The 15,874-nt window shown below is 34.3% G+C and overlaps 1 protein-coding gene across 1 annotated transcript in view; it reads right to left on the minus strand.

Annotated features, from left to right (window-relative positions):
• Positions 1-15,874, minus strand: part of LOC135837960 (roundabout homolog 2-like) — a 638,803-nt gene that overhangs the window by 12,772 nt on the left and 610,157 nt on the right. The window contains exons 3-4 of the mRNA XM_065353404.1: positions 14,555-14,708; positions 8,027-8,157 (exon numbers count right to left, since the gene is read on the minus strand). Coding sequence (XP_065209476.1) covers positions 8,027-8,157; positions 14,555-14,708 — 285 coding nt within the window. The remainder of the gene's footprint in view (positions 1-8,026; positions 8,158-14,554; positions 14,709-15,874) is intronic.

Consider the following 15,874-nt stretch of genomic DNA (forward strand, 5'->3'; position numbering starts at 1 on the left):
GCAAGCATCCCGTCGTGTATTTGTTTAAACAGCTACGTAGGGTTGCGAATGTACGAATCGTAGAAAATTCCTGCACATCTTTGACGACTCGTGTTGTCGGGGCAAACGAGCTTGAAAATTTTATACTTCAACATGGTGAAGGTTCCCATTTCCCTTTCTGTTTTGCTAAATGTTTTATTCGTCGGTGTTGTTTTTCGACTTTCAACCTACTGGCACATTCCATTTTGAGTTTTAAGATTTGCTCGCGTATAACTCGATATCGATTCGGTGCGTTTTGTAACGAGCAGAAAGAGAAAGAGAGAGAGGCGATTTAAAAGCGAAAAATAATTTAACTCGAACAAAAGCTGCGAGCTGCTTTTACGAATTAATTATTTTTTGGCGTTGGTTTTCGTATACTTACTTTAAGACTTTTAGCAAAGTTTCACAGGTTTTTTTCCGCGAATCGATGCTACATAAAGAAACTAATTCACTCGCCAAGGAAAAACATATTTCAAACATTTTCTTAAGAAGAAATAGCTATAGCCTACTTTTCCAAACACTGTAAAATTATTGCTACTAAATTGACGAAGAAAAAAAATAAAAGGAACAACCAAAGAGGTTATTGCCAATAAATAAATATAGAAAATGTCGGAAAATTATCGGTACTAAAAAGGAAAAAATAAACGATTATGTACACAAGTGTCTTGGAAATTTAGCAGGAAAAAGAATATCGCTCGAGGGAAGTACACACAACAGAGTATAAAAAAAATTTATCGACGTGACTTACGATTACATATGAAAAATTTATTGATAAAAAATCGAAACCTATAAAGTTATAAAATTTCGTACAACTTTTTCCCAACACGTTATAAAATTCCATGTTTTATTTATAAACTTTTAATATTTTTCAAACAACAATAAGGCGCTCGCTGTTTTTTTTCTATACCCGAAACTGAAGTATTTATCGTTGTCGAAGTGGAGTTTGTTTCTGATGATATTTTCAATTGCCCGTGAAATTTTTTATTCGTTGTAAATGTCTTTTGAATGTAATGTGTTTTTTTTCTACGTGAGTTTTGGTCGGTTTTGTAAAGATATTTTCGGTGTGTTTTAGATGTGATTTGAGCTACATATTTGGCACAGCTATAATGCTGGATTGTTGAACTCTCTTGGGCCTCTCGCTCTTTTTCGTTGGCCTGGATTGAAAATGTTGGTAATTTTATTGGAGGAAGTTTTTATTCAAGTTATCATTTTATTTTTGGAATAATTTTCCAAAAGAGGAACTGCTTTATTACAATTTTGAAATGGAAGATGGGGTGGCATCGTACACAAAATCTGTTTTAGGGTCCCAGAAGACCAGTTTTATCGACCAGCTAAAGTTTTTGCTGTTGAAGTGCATTTTTAGATTTTTGGTGAATTTTTAAAAATCAGATTGGGGTCAAAAATGAAAAAAAAAAACAAAAAGTAGAAAGCTAAAATTTTGTGTGCACCTTATTTTCGAGCGACGTGTCGAATTGATTGAACGGTTTCGAAACGTTTTGAGTTGTTCTAGAAATCTAGAGACACCAGCAGGTTCTTGTAAAGCCAAAATCTGTCTGGCATTTTAAGGTCATTGACCTGTCTGCCGGACCTCTTGAGGTCATTGACCTGTCTACATGTCCTCTTGAGTTCATTGACCTGTCTAGCTGACTTCTTGAGGTCATTGACCTGACGGTCTGCCCTCTTGAGGTCATTGACCGATCCGTCCAGCTTCCCATTGTTGTCTGTCTGTCTGCCCCGTCTGGTCTCTCAAGGTTATTGACCCACTTGCCTGACTTCTTAAGGTCGTATGCCTTTATGTTTGGCATATCAAGGACATTGACCCGTCTGTCTGATTTCTTGAGGTCATTGACCCACTTGCCTGACTTCTTAAGGTCGTATGCATTTCTGTTTGGCATCTCAAGGTCATTGACCCGTCTGTCTGGTTTCTTGAGGTCATTGGCCTACCTTAATAGCCTTTCACAATTGTCTGTCTGATCTCTCAAGGTTATTGACCCGCATGTCTGACTTCCTAAAGCCTTCTGTCTGCCTGTCTGGCCCCATGAGGTCATTGACCTCTCTTTCTGGTCTCTTAAGGTCACTGATCTACCTATATATTTTCTCACGGTCGTCTGTCTGCATGTCTGGCTTCCTAAGGTCGTGTGTTTGGTTGTCTTATAGAGGTCATTGACCCGTCTTTCCGGCTTCTGAAGGTCGTCTGGCTTCCCAAGGTCATTGACCCGTCTATTCTCAGCCCAAAAAACGTATCCATGTCAACAAATTTGCAATCTCGGACAGAAAGTCAGCGTGCGTATAGTAAAGCTGACCTCTCTCCCCTCCCCTCCCCTCACCCCCCTTAAAATTGATTTCGACCATTTTCCAGTCAATCTGGACCCTTTACCAAAAGCTGAATTTTCTCCAGCACTTTTAGAACGCTACTAGAAGACGTTGTAATCAATCTCATCAACTAAAAATTCAATCCTTTCATAAGTTAGATATTTTAAATCGATTAGGACAAGCGAATTCTGAATCCTGTGTTTTTTATAAGTTGAAAATAATTTTAAAGAAGAAAAAACTATAAAAAGCCACGTTAGAGTTGAATTTTTGGACGTTTTATTTTCTTACAACGCTTTCAAAATAGATTTGCAATTACTGAAAAAAAATCCAAATTTCGACTGGAGGCTCCTGATAGGCCTCGAAATTGGTCGCAATTGATTCATAAGATCAACTTTTGTGGTTAGGAGCAGATTTGAGTTATTTTTTGCAAAAATGAGGCCATCTTGGAATTTTTTTGTCAATGTAATATTTCCAACTAGCGAAGAAATCGACTTTTTAATCCGCCATTTCGAATTCGTGATTCATTTACCTCAAAATTCCCAGAGCTTAATGCATTTGGATTTTTGGTGAATTTTGAAAAACAAGTTTGAGCCAAAAATGATTAAAAAATTAAAATATTACCAAATCTACGTAGAAAGATGAGATTTGATCCTTACCTACCATATTTTTAACTTTTCGAATCAATTGGAAATGGTTCTGAACTATTTTGAACAATTCTGGCGACTCCAGCATATTTTTGAGAGTAGAAATTTTCTCAAAATTTACTTCATTAGCTGCCTTAATTTTCAACATTCCGAGTCGATGGAGAATTGGAGATGGTTTCAAGCTGTTTTAGAGCTTCCACCGATGTTTTGGAAATTCCATATTTACAAAAAAAGACATAAAAACTATCTAGGTAAATAAACTTTCTATCGAACTCACGAAATTAATTTTTTTAATTTTTAGGTGGCGAAATTCGAAATTCTAAATTACTGGAGAACGGCCAACTTTTGCTGGAGGCTCCAGATCTGCTCAAAAATGGTCGAAATCAACCCAGGAGATCAATTTTTGGATTTTTATCTCAAGATTTATGTTTTTTTTTTCCTTCAAAAATTCGACAAAATTCTAAAAATTGACTTTGGCTGCTCAAAATTTGGTTCTGAGGTGTTGGTGGCATGCTCTCTCAGTCCGCCAAATTTCAACCCAATTGGAGTTGACCTGCTATAAAAGCTTCCCTATAAAAAGCCATTTTATTCGATTTGTATATTTTTAATAATCAATCATTATTTAATTTTTTTTCATAGACAGGTTCTTCCTTTAAATAGGTACCTATACGAAGAAAGTAAAAAGGAGTCACATGTTGATCGCGATTAAGTACATCCGATACATTCTCAGCACGTCACGCACCCACTTCGGCTCACAAAAAAGCACAAGTACACTCTCGAAAAACTACGAGAAGAGAATAAGAAGATAGCCCTTGGAAAAATTTCAATACCGTACAGCGCGTTTACAAAATAACGAGCCTGTGAGGCATCTACAGTTAGGCTCGATGAAAAAAAAAGAAAACACTCGTACAAAGATCTCAACTCGACGGTCTAATGAAGAGAAAAATTCTTATGTCAAGAGCACTTGTTCATCCAGCAGGGGTAATATCATTGAAAGAGATTTAATTAAGGTACCTAACCGTAGACCGAAGTACACGTGACATGGGCAATCGAGCGAAGGAAAAAAATTTATCGAAAATAATTAGGTAGCAAATTATTATGCTGTAGAATTTGGAATACGTCATTTGGATACGTTTGAAATGTAAATAATATCTCTAGCTATATTGAGGCTCAGGTACCTTTCTCTGTTGCCTATTTGTACGATTCGATTCCTTTGACCGAGGTTCTCATTAGGAATGTGCCGAATAATTAATGCGAATTCATAGCGGTGAAAATGTATTGCTGCTTAGTTGTATGTGTTGCATATCAATGGTGTTTGAAGGGTCAAGTTTAGGGTGACCCCTGGCCCTAATTTATAATTTTTGAAAAGGGAGTAGTTCTTTTGAAAAAATGAATAAATAATTCGAATTTTTTTGGTTTGGGTATTATTTCTGTAATTTTTCGGTTTAATTACCTATACTATTTTTAAAATTTTTTAAAAAGCATCAATCGGGCCAAAGTATTTGAAAATTTATAATTCGAAAAATAGAACCACTTCAATTTCAATACAAGAAATAGGTTTTTCTCACCTCAACATTTTTCAAATGTTTTTCAAAATTCCAGGACTCGTACTCATTTTTTTTCAAAAAAAGAAGTAACTTTAGTGACCAGAAAAATTCGAAAAAGTGATTAAAATAGTGACAAAACATTTTAATGCAGAAAAATATGATAGAATAACTCCTTTCATGACTCTTTAGAACTCGTGATGAAAACGCTATAAAAACTAGAATTTTCATTTTGTGATTAAAATCTAAAAATTTTACTCGATAGAGTGCAATTGTAGTAAAAAGCATTAAGAAAGTAGTTCTTCACATTTTTTGCCAAAAAAAAACTACAAAGACAAAATACTTTTTTGCAACTTTTTGATTTAAAAAAAAAGATTTTTCTGGCAATTCTGGGCAAAAAAAATAAGAATTTTAACAATTTCTGGCAACAAAAGCGAGACTTCTGATTATTTCAGCAAGAAAAAGGGATTTTTTAAAGCAATTTTTAGCCAAAAAACTACGCATGAAAATTTTTTTGGAAAGGAGTGAGAATTTTTGAATACAAAAAACAACACAATTTTTGCCAAAAAAAAATCTTGGCAATTTAGGCAAAAGGCGAGAGACTTTTTGCTATTTTTGACAGAAAACGAGACGTCAACAATAATTTCAGAACAATTTTTGGCAAAAAAGCGAAACATTTTTAGCGATTTTGCCAATAAGAGATGACGATGAGTTGACAAAATGTAAGACTTTGACAATTTTTGTAAAAAGTAGAACTTGCATTTTTTGCAAAAAGCGAGTGTTTTTGGTATTTTTAGGGGGGGGGGGAAGCGAGACCTGGTAGCCATTTTGCTAAAATGTGAGAATTTTGGTTTTAAAAAAAGGAAAACATTGATAAGTTTAGCAGAATGCGAGACAGTTGGGCAATTATTGGCAAAAAATCATATTTTTTCTGAAATGTTTAAAAAGTTGGACTATTTTGCAACTTTTTGATAATTTTTAGCAGAAAGGCCAAATTTTTGATCACTCAATTTCTGGGGAAAAAAGTAAGAGATTTTCAGCAATTTGGCTTTAAAAAGCGACACTTTTTGGGATTTTTTGCGGGAACCCACAATTTTTGGCAATTTCTAGCTAGAAACAAAGTTTTTTTGTAACTGCTTGTACGAAATTTTTTGAAAACTGTACAGATCGAAATAGCATGCAAAGATTTATAACCAGCCAAAATTTCAAGTGCTTAAGTGTATTTTTCGATTTTTGGTGAATTTTTGAAATTTGAATTTAGGCCAAAAATGAGGGGAAAAAATCAAAATTTTACCAAATTGACCTAAAAAGCTGAAATTTGGGATACACCCTATTTTCGACCTGCCAAATTAATTGGAAACGGTTTCAAACCGTTTTGAGTAGTTCTGGAGCCTCCAGCGGGTTTTTAAAACTTGAAATTTCCACAAAATTTTATCAAATGGAGTTTTCAGCTTTTTATAACTCCATTTTGAGTTTCAAAAATCCACTTGAGGCTCATAAAATTTTGAAAATTGCGCTGGAGGCTCCAAAATGACTTAAAGTGGCAAGCAGTCCACATAATAACGTGTTTCAGTGAGAGTGCATCGTGAATTTTGGATTTCCAACTTTATTTTTGATGAAATTTTGTGGAAATTTCAAAATTCAAAAATCTACTGGAGGCTCCATGAATTTTCAAAAAATCGCCGGAGGCTCCAAAATGACTTAAACCCACCATCAGTTGATTTAATAACGTGTTTAAGTAGGAATGCAACTTGAATTTTGGATTTCCATCTTCATTTCATAAGATTTTGTGGTAATTTCAAGTTTCAGAGATCTGCTGGAGGCTCCAGAACGACATGAAATCCACTTGCAGTCGACTTCACAGCGTATTGAAATTATAGTTTGCAGATTGAATTTTGGCTTTATAACTCCATTATGATGAAATTTTATGGATATTTCAAGTTTCAAAAATCAACTGGAGGCTCCATGAATTTTCAAAAAATCGCTGGAGGCTCCAAAATGACTTAAACCCACCATCAGTTGATTTAATAACGTGTTTAAGTAGGAATGCAGCTTGAATTTCGGATTTCCAACTTCATTTTGATGAGATTTTGTGGTAATTTCAAGTTTCAGAGATCTGCTGGAGGCTCCAGAACGACATGAAATCCACTTGCAGTCAACTTCACAGCGTATTGAAATTAGTTTGCAAATTGAATTTTGGCTGTATAACTCCATTATGATGAAATTTTATGGATATTTCAAGTATCAAAAATCTACTGGAGGCTCCATGAATTTTCAAAAAATCGCTAGAGGCTCCAAAATGACTTAAACCCACCAGCAGTCGACTCAATAACGTGTTCAAGTTGGAGTGCAGCGTAAATTTCGGATTTCCTACTTCATTTTGATGAAATTTCAAGTTTCAAAAATCTGCTGGAGGCTCCAGAACTACTCAAAACGATTTGAAATCGTTTCCAATCGGTTTGGCAGGTCGAAAATAGGGTATATCCCAAATTTTAAATTTCTAGATTAATTTGGTAAAATTTTGATTTTTTTTCTCATTTTTGGCCTGAATTTGATTTTTAAAAATTCACCAAAAATCGAAAAATGCCCTTCAACGCTTAAAATTCTGACAGGTGATGAATTTTTAAATGCTCTTTTGATCTAGTTTTGTCCAGTTGAAAAAATTTTCATGCGAGTCCTAATACGATGGAAAGCAAAATCTGCGAAGATTTGAATATTACAAATGACCCCTTCCAACTCAAGCACCCAAAAATACAAAAAATGGTCATTTTAAACAGCTTCTGACCTTTTTCCCTTCCTATATCGTCATCGATCCTGTTGCGACGATTAGTCCAGAGAAAATTAAGGGAAGAACAGAAGATGAGAAGAGCATAAAATACGTAAAAGTATCTTTAATTAAAACAACACCGAATAATAAAAACGAGTTTATAACTCGGAAGATTATTCGAGCCTCTTTTTTTTTGTTTCCTCATTTCGAAAAAAAGTGCTCAAGCGTGTTATCACAGCGCGTAAAATTTTGAAAATGTTTAAACGTTTGGAATTCCTGCGTATCCGGTGACGAAAATAACATTTTTAAACAACAGCCTGCAATAATATACACGTTGGATTTTTATTCTATTAATTTTTCTCTCTTTTTTTTCCGCAGCGTTCGAATATCTCACCCACATCGAGCCTCGTTGTGCAAGAAAGAGCTGACGAAGGGGAGCAAATGAATGAAACTGCCGAAGCGTAAATTGGATGAAAAACTTTGTAGGTTTTCCACTCTTTTTTTTTTCCTACTACATTCCCTCTGTATATACCCCGAATCCCCTCGTCCTACTCGTCGAACAAATAAAAAATGACTTCATTTCGACGCGACCGCTAAAAGAATGAAAACCAATTGAACTAGATAATAGTATTAGAGGAAAATTTAATTTTTTCTACTATCCTCGGTCGGATTATGGAAGGATTGCGAGTGAAAACGGGTTGCCGAATGGCGGATTTGTTACTCGTAGTGTATTTACTTACCGTGTACTGTTAATAAAGCCACACGACTTTCTCGTATTCCGGCCGTGTTCTGGGCGAAACATTGGTATTTCCCGATATCCGATTGTTTTACGTCGTTTATCATTAAATTGCCATTTTCCAGAATTCGAATCCTGTAAAAAGCCACAACATGCACAATGGTCATTGGTCAACACGAACAAGAAGTAAAGCTTATGCTTAATTGACGTATACGATCCGAGATCGAAAGCAAGTAGGAGGACATATTGTGTTAGCATTTGCAATTGGACTGGACTGAACTGGACGATGTACGAGTAATTTACTTCGATTCTACTACGCTCATACTACAACAATACTACGACGTTTTCCTTATTTTAACTCAATTACGAATACTACGCGAGTATACGAAATTACAGATAAATTAGAATTTCACAAAGAGCATACGCTGGAGAACGGCCAGCAAAGATTCGTGCTCGTGAACGTTTTGGAATTTCGACTTTTGTCCGTCGTCGCCGCCTGTGCAACGTAAAGGGTTCTCTAGAGTAAGCTTTTTCTCTGATTCCCTCTAAATGAAACAAGGTACACGCAGTGGACGCCGGAGCCGGACCGGACGGTGCAAGTCTGCGTATTGTGTGTAATTTGTGAAATGAGACCGTGTCTGGAGTTGTGTTCGAATTGAGCGGAATAAAGCGGAGCTTCGATTGCGATTGGTGTGAAATTTGAGTAATTTCGTTAATTACAGCGCCGTTTTCGAGTTGATGGAGGTGAAAATTCATTGAAATAGGATATTTTGAGTTTCGTTTCTTTTTTTTGAAAGGTCCTACGAATGAAATTCTTACACGAATTGTGGTGGAAACTGGAAAGTGCGCGAATTCGACCAAGATGAGCTATTTTTTACAATTTACTAAAAGTTTAGCCATGTTTTGACAATTTTTTTCATTATTTTTCACGATTTGCGTATAATTTTGGTCAATTTTTCTGTAAATTTATAGTTTTTTTTTTTTTTTTTTTTTTAAACAAAGAAGTTATAAAAGTGTGGCGAAACATACAAATTTGTTGTAATTTTGAAACGTCGAGACCCAAAATATCTTTGCAATTTTTAAAATTTTGAGAGGTAGGTAGAAGGGCAATGAGAGAGGGGTCGTGTCTAATAAATGAATAGATATTTGAATCCCCCCCTCCTCAAATTCATTCGGTGGTTCATTTTTAGCATTTCTCGTTTCATTTTTTTCAAAATTTATGTATTGTAATCTAGAAGGGCAATGAAAGAACATGTACCTACATATAAAAAATTAACAAGTGATAAATCGAATCATCGCTCTTCAGTTGTTAAAAATCGACTTTTCTCTCCAAATTTAATTAATTTTTTTTTCTAAAAATTTTAGAGGAAGGGAGGCGTTAATGGTCGTTTTAAAAAATAATAATCAAATATTTCAACTCGCCAACAATATGGCTTAAATATGTTATTTTTTTATTTTTTCCAAAAATTGATCATGATTGGAGCCTGCTGGGAGGGTAGGAAGGGGGTTCGAAAGGATCAGATCAAAAAAAAAAGTAAATATTTGACCTCAGCACCTTAAAATTAGTAACAATGGATTTAAGTATGTCTCATCGTCTCATCACTAAATTTTTTTGTTTCAATTTCGATCACATTATGGACCCTTGTACTCCTCACAAGGGAACCTCTTGAGGTGTCCGCCTCCGATTTGAACGGGACCGCGATTTTTGGAAAGAGCATGTTCTAAAACCCCCAAATCCAAATTTTCAGCTTCCCAAGTTCATTTTTCGAATTTTGGCGAATTTTTGAAAATTCAAAACTGACTGTTTTTGGCGATTTATGCTTTTTTTTAAAAAGTACGTACTTGACCAATATAAATGGTCAAAATAAGTCCCAAAACTAATATTAATTCCCCAAATCCAAATTTCACCATTTCCAGCCATTCTGAAGCCTCCAGCGCTATTTTTAAATTTCTCCAGAATTTTGAATTTTTCTCCAGAAGGCGTGAATATGCAATTGGGCAGCTAAAAATCGAGTTGTGTGTTATACTCGATCTGTTTAACGAATTTATCCACATTTGAGTCGGTTTTGGGGCGGACACCTCAAGAGTGGTTTTTTGACCAGTTTTTTTCGAATATGAAATCCAAAAAAATCAAAAGTTTTCCATTTGCGAGGAAATTTTTGAAATTTGCGCGAATCGCTGTATTTCGAACACAACAAACCCCCTGAGGCCGAGTTCCGCCATTTCCAGCCATTCTGGAGGCTCCAGCGCTATTTTTCAATTTCTCCAGAATTTTGAATTTGCTCCAGAAGGCGTGAATATGAAGTTTGGCAGCTAAAAATCGAGCTGTGTGTTATACTCGATCTGTTTAACGAGTTTATCCACATTTGAGTTGCCCAATTGCATATTCACGCCTTCTGGTGCAAATTCAAAATTCTGGAGAAATTCAAAAATCGCGCTGGAGGCTCCATAATGGCTGGAAATGGTGAAATTTGGATTTGGGGAATTAATATTAGTTTTGGGACTTATTTTGACCATTTTTATTGGTCAAGTGCGTACTTTTTTTTAAAAAAACATAAATCGCCAAAAACAGTCAATTTTGAATTTTCAAAAATTCGCCAAAATTCGAAAAATGAACTTGGACAGCTGAAAATTTGGATTTGGGGGTTTTAGACCATGCTCTTCCCAAAGATCGCGGTCCCGTTCAAATCGGAGGCAGACACCTCAAGAGGTTCCCTTGTCAGGTGTGTTGAGATCGCATTTTGAAAATTAGTTTGCTAAAAAATGATTTAAAAAAGTCTTTTTCTAAGATGTAATTTTTTCAAATTTTCAAGGGATTGTCTTCAACTTTTCCATTTATTATTGAACTTTCAAGTGAAAGTTCAACTATGAGTTTTTTTCGGTTTTTAGCATTGAATTTAAATAATCTTCAATTTAATTTATTTAAAATCCCAGTTACCTAGCCCACAAACGAATCAGCTCAAAAGTTATTTAAATTCTTGAGAAATAAGCCATCAGTCGAGTTTTGTCAATTTTTCAAAAAAAAAAAAATCGCCAATCCGTGAAAAATTGAAAATTACAGGCTCTAACCCCCTCCCTCCTTCCTTCCCCCTTCAATCGTTCCCTCGAAGAGTTGGCAGATGGCACGGAAATCCTGGTACCTAATCGGTGTTGCCAGATGCAATTTTTGTTCAATGCTAGATTGAAGAAAAATTTATGCTGAATTATGTTAGATTCATTATGAGTCTATGTTTAAAAAATAGCTATTATCATGCCATTTTTTGCCAACTCTTACGTCTTTTAGGATAAAAAAAAAACACTCACGCGTTTAGCGTGAGAAGACCAACTTTTCTCTAAATAAAAATATTTTACGAACGAATTGATTCGCATTTTTTGAAACACTTGTACAGCAATTGATCTGTTTACAATCGAATAGAATCACTGAATCATTTACGAACGATTGGCGACTGAACAAATTGATTGATTTCTAGGTGAATCATTCGCGAACGACTTGATCAATAGTTACTGAATCATTCGCGAACGAATCGATTCATTTACTCAAGTTTTGATAAATTATTCGCGAACGAATTGATTCGTATAAGTGACTCGTTCGTGAACGAATTGATTCATTTACTCAATTTTATTTTTTTGATGAATCATTCGCGAACGAATCCATTCGTATGATCGTATGAGTGACTCGTTCGCGAACGAATCAATTTATTCACTCAATTTTTGATGAATCATTCGTGAACAAATTGAATAATTTTTAGTGTATCATTCGCGGACGAATTGATCCCTATGTGCCATTTTTTGTCAACTTTTACGTCTTTTAGGATAAAAATTTATGAAAAGGAATTATGCGAACCATTATGCTAAATGCTAGATTTGAAAATCATGGAAAATCTCAATGATAAATGAACTTGATTTATGCTAAATTTAGCATAATTAATTATGCCAAAATGGCAACACTGTACCTACCTAATTTGAAACTACATATTTGAAAAATTTGAGTGAAATCAGAAGAAATATTTTCATTTACAGTTGAAGTTATCAATATGCTTGGCCTGATTTTTTTTTTTTAATGGAAAAAATTAGATTTAAAAAAGTAGGTAGAAGTTGTACATTTTCTTACAATTTATGCAACTTTTAATTGACAAAATATTTTAACAATTTTTCCGTTATTTTTTACGAAATTACTTACCGTTTATTTCTTCCAAGCTATGGACATGTAAATAGTGAATCCGCCTCTGCCTCGTCCCCCTTCCCTCCCATTGATCTGGAGGACTGAAATTTGGCATGCTATTTCAAAGCATTCCCTGAATTCGTTTTTAGGAAGTTTCCATTTTTGGACCCTGCACCCTCCTCCCCCCTCCCAAATACAAAAGAGTATTCACATTTTGTCTTAAAATCAAAATTGAAAATCGACGTTTTTTCAAAATCAATAATCGATTTTTTTCAGTAGAAATCAAAAAATCAATTTTCAAATTTTCAAAACGTTGGAAATGAGTTGAAAATCATCAAAATTATCATCACTTGTGTCAAATCAAATGTGCGCAAAATATCAACCAAATAACCTCAAATTTACAACAAAAAAAATAAGAAAGTAGGATGAAAATGTAGAAATTAAAATTTTGTAGAAATTGCCTAACTTTATCAAAAAAATAATATTCAATTTTATGTGAAACCATTTTGAATGTTGTTGTCACGAAATGTTGACAAAATGACGAAAAAACAATTAATTTTTCGTCTGAATGTCATTAGAAAAATCTTGAATTTAGGTACAGAAAATCAACTTGAAAATTTTTAAAATGACGAGAAAATTGATAAAAAAAATCATTCCAAAATTCATTTAAAAGTTAATTAAAACTTAAAATAATTTCGTAAAAAATAACGGAAAAATTGATAAAATTGTCTGTCAATTGAAAATTGTACGGAATATGAAATATCGATAAAATTGCACAAATGAAATTCTCTCAGTCACTGATGAGTCACTAATCTTGATGATTTTCTTTTTTTACCATAGCATGGGAACGAATGATGATGAAGCAGGCTCCCAAGTAGATTGAAACAGCCCTAATGTAAAATTGAAGGCCTCTCAGAGTTTTAAATTTTCCAAAATGATCCAAAAACTACATAAATTGATGAAAAATTTCAATGATTTGTTATTATTTGAAAGACCATAATTTAAAGTCACATTCGAAAAATTTGAAATCAGATTTAAAGACCCATTTTTTGGGATTCGAGTTTTTCAATAAAATTCCCCAATATTCCAATATGTGCTTTCTGAGATACTTGAAAATTTGTATTCCAGTCTTATTGCGACATCATTGGAAAAAATGTAGGTACTTATTTTTTAAGATCCAATTTTTTCTAAAAAAAAAAATGCTTCGAATTGAAAAGGAAAATAGTCCTCCGATTTCACTCAAATTTTTTTAACTTTTGAACCGATCCGTTTGTGGGTTTTTAAGATATTGGATTTAAGATCATGAAAAATTCGATGTTGAAAACTGAAAAAAATAACTTTTTATAATAAATGCAAAAAAACATCCCCTTGAAAATTTGAAAAAATTACAGTTTATAAGAAGATTTTTTTTTATCTCTTTTTCAGCAAACTAATTTTCAAAATGTGATCTCTACTTACTTGAGAAGTTCGAGGGTCTGTAATTTGATCGAAATTAAAACAAAATAATTTAAAGGTGAAGTGACACATCGATTGTTACATATTTTTGGTTTTGGTGTCCCAATTCCTAAAATAAACATCGATAGCTCAGAAAGTAATATTTGGAACACATAAGCTCCATTTCTTCATTTTAAATAAACAGAAAAATATGTGTTTGAAAGGTCAATATTTCGCTGTATACCATGAGCAACTTAAACCCATTATAAATAATGAGAAAAAGTACTACTTGGGAAAATCCCCCTCCCACCGCTGTCTTACCTACCCGCTTCTGGCCCAGTTCCCATTCCTAAAATGTTGATATGGCGTAAAAGCCTTTTTTTAAAAATTTTCTCGTGATTTTAATCAATAATCCATCGGATAACGTTGATTTAATTCGATTCTAAAATGTTCACGATACAACACAACATAATGAAAGCAGCTTTTCAATTTGAGAAAGGAATGCAGCAATGTTCGTATAGTCAGATTCTTGAAACAATACATTTAGGCTTGGGGCTCTAACCTTTTTAATTCAATATTCGTGTATGAAGGTATCGAAGGTACTCGAAATTAGGCAAAATCTCGACGGCCCAAAGGGAATCAAATTATCTTAATTTAATAAAAAAAAAAATCTCCCAAGTACCTATTGGACTTTACTCATATTACAAACTTCAATTTCGTACCTTCGAGTAGTGAATCTTTTTTTTTTTTCTTTTAAAAAAAGGTACCTACTTTCTACTTTTGCAACCTCGTATTAGCGAGTAAAAAAAAAAAAAAAAAGGAAAAGGAAAACGTCGAAGCTTTACTGTATATTTTTTCTCCTTTTGCTTTCATTTTTTTTTTTTTTTTTTTTTTTTTATTATTAAACTACATAGCACGTAAGAGAGCTTAGCTTACCTTCTTGTATTATCGATATTAAGAACATCGTTGTCTTTTTTCCAAAATATCACAGGTTCCGGTTGACCTTTTGGCGCACCGCATTCTAATATCGTCGTTCCACCGATGGCCGTTTGCGTATTTTTCGGTTGAGCTTTGAAGTCATCTCGTAAAACTGGAAAATTAAAAATTAAAATACTCCATTATTCGACGATGTCTAGTACGACGTTTTATACACGACGCCGACGACGACTTCTCGATCTTTATGTCGCCGCCTCGACGACGTATACAGTAAATGGAAACAAAAAGCTCAACGTGTTCGCTATAGCTCTTTGCAGTAATATATTTTACATATTATAGTTTTATAGTGTAAAAACGCAATTTCCAAGTACAACTCGACGTGTACTATGCATATGGAGATAGAGGTGTTTTTTTTCTCTCTTATTTTCGTATTTTACTTTTTATTAAATTGTCAAAAGCTTGTTATAGTGAAAATACGACGAAAACCGAAGACGAAGAAAGAGTTCGCGTAGAAGGGTTGGGTTGGGTAGGACGTAATACGGTGTTAGTTTTAATATGAGTTGTCGATTACGTGTGTAGCCCTCCCCCTTTCTTGTGGCGTGGTGTAGAGGATTCTTTTCTGGGTTGAAAAAGAAAATTAGATTTTTAAATAAATTGCATTTAACGCGCGCCAACTTCGCAAAGTAAAATTCCCTCGAGCTTAATCGTACGAATAAATCGTATAATATTCTGTGTGTATTTTTTTTCGTCGTCGTCTGCTCGTCTCAAATATTAGATATTTATTTTATTATTTCTTTTTTCTTATTTTCTTTTTTCAAATTTAATCTTACTTTTTTAACTTATGCTCTCGTATTAAATATCTGTGTGCTCGTTTCCACTTTTTCCAGACCGAAGAACTCGACTCGAGTTTTCCTCATCCTCTTTCGTCGTCGTCGTGGCAAATGAACTTGCGTAGTTGTAGGTACCTACTCGTATTACAGAAGCATCAACATCAACAACAACAACGACCACGCTGCGATTGGGAGCAGAAGAGCAAAGACGACGAGACGTTCGCTCTAAAGGTAGATATAAAAGCGCTAACAAGTGCAATGGAACGGTAAATTGAAGGCAAACGAATATCTCGAAGAGTATAATTCCAAATGGAAGAATTTAATAGCTTGTAGGAAGCTCGCAATGTTTGGAGAAGGGACCCAGCACAGGGGAGATTTTCTTTAACGTCTCTGCTCTCTGGGCTACGTTTCGTTTGCTTGCTGGTAAATATAGCGATGGGTTTACTTTGGCAATTCCATGCCGGATGGGTTTTATTATTTTCTTTCTCTC

This window comes from Planococcus citri, chromosome 2 (genome assembly GCF_950023065.1).
Source record: "Planococcus citri chromosome 2, ihPlaCitr1.1, whole genome shotgun sequence".
NCBI lineage: Eukaryota > Metazoa > Arthropoda > Insecta > Hemiptera > Pseudococcidae > Planococcus > Planococcus citri.